The following is a 464-nucleotide window of genomic DNA, read 5'->3' as shown; positions in this document are numbered from 1 at the left end:
CCACCCCCAAGCGCCCCAGCTCGCTGCTGGCCACCAACAACGTGATGAAGCTCAAGCAGATCATCCCCCTGCAGGGCAAATTCCTGTCCGGTGGCACCGCCGCGGGTGGCACCGCCACCGCCCGCTCGCCGCAGTCACCGACGGGCAGCGAGAACAAACTGCCGGGATTCCTGAGCTTCAAATTCCTCAAATCCCCCGAGACTAAGCGGGACGCGGGCACCGAGAAGGTGCAGTCGCCCACCAAGCCCTTCAACCCCGGCAAGCTGTTTAATTTCGGCAAGTCCGAAGGGCTCGGTGCCAACGGGGGCACTGCCGGAGCGTCCCCGCAGCCCCGGGCAGGGCCCTCGGCGGACGCGGTGCCCGGGAAGGCGCATCTCAACGAGGAAGGGGCACGGGAGGAGCAGGAGAGCCGGGCGGAGGAGGAGGGCGGCGGTGGCGCGCCCTGGCCCGGGGCGCGGGGGGGC

The 464-nt window shown here is 70.0% G+C and overlaps 1 protein-coding gene across 1 annotated transcript in view; it reads left to right on the top strand.

Annotated features, from left to right (window-relative positions):
- Positions 1–464, top strand: part of ANO8 (anoctamin 8) — a gene marked incomplete at its 5' end in the record, with an annotated part of 22,178 nt that overhangs the window by 20,321 nt on the left and 1,393 nt on the right. Inside the window, one exon of the mRNA XM_017728380.1 lies at positions 6–462. Coding sequence (XP_017583869.1) covers positions 6–462 — 457 coding nt within the window. The remainder of the gene's footprint in view (positions 1–5; positions 463–464) is intronic.

Source organism: Corvus brachyrhynchos, unplaced genomic scaffold (assembly GCF_000691975.1).
Source record: "Corvus brachyrhynchos isolate BGI_N302 unplaced genomic scaffold, ASM69197v1 scaffold693, whole genome shotgun sequence".
Taxonomy (NCBI): Eukaryota; Metazoa; Chordata; class Aves; order Passeriformes; family Corvidae; genus Corvus; species Corvus brachyrhynchos.
This window is presented reverse-complemented; position numbering and strand designations above follow the sequence as displayed.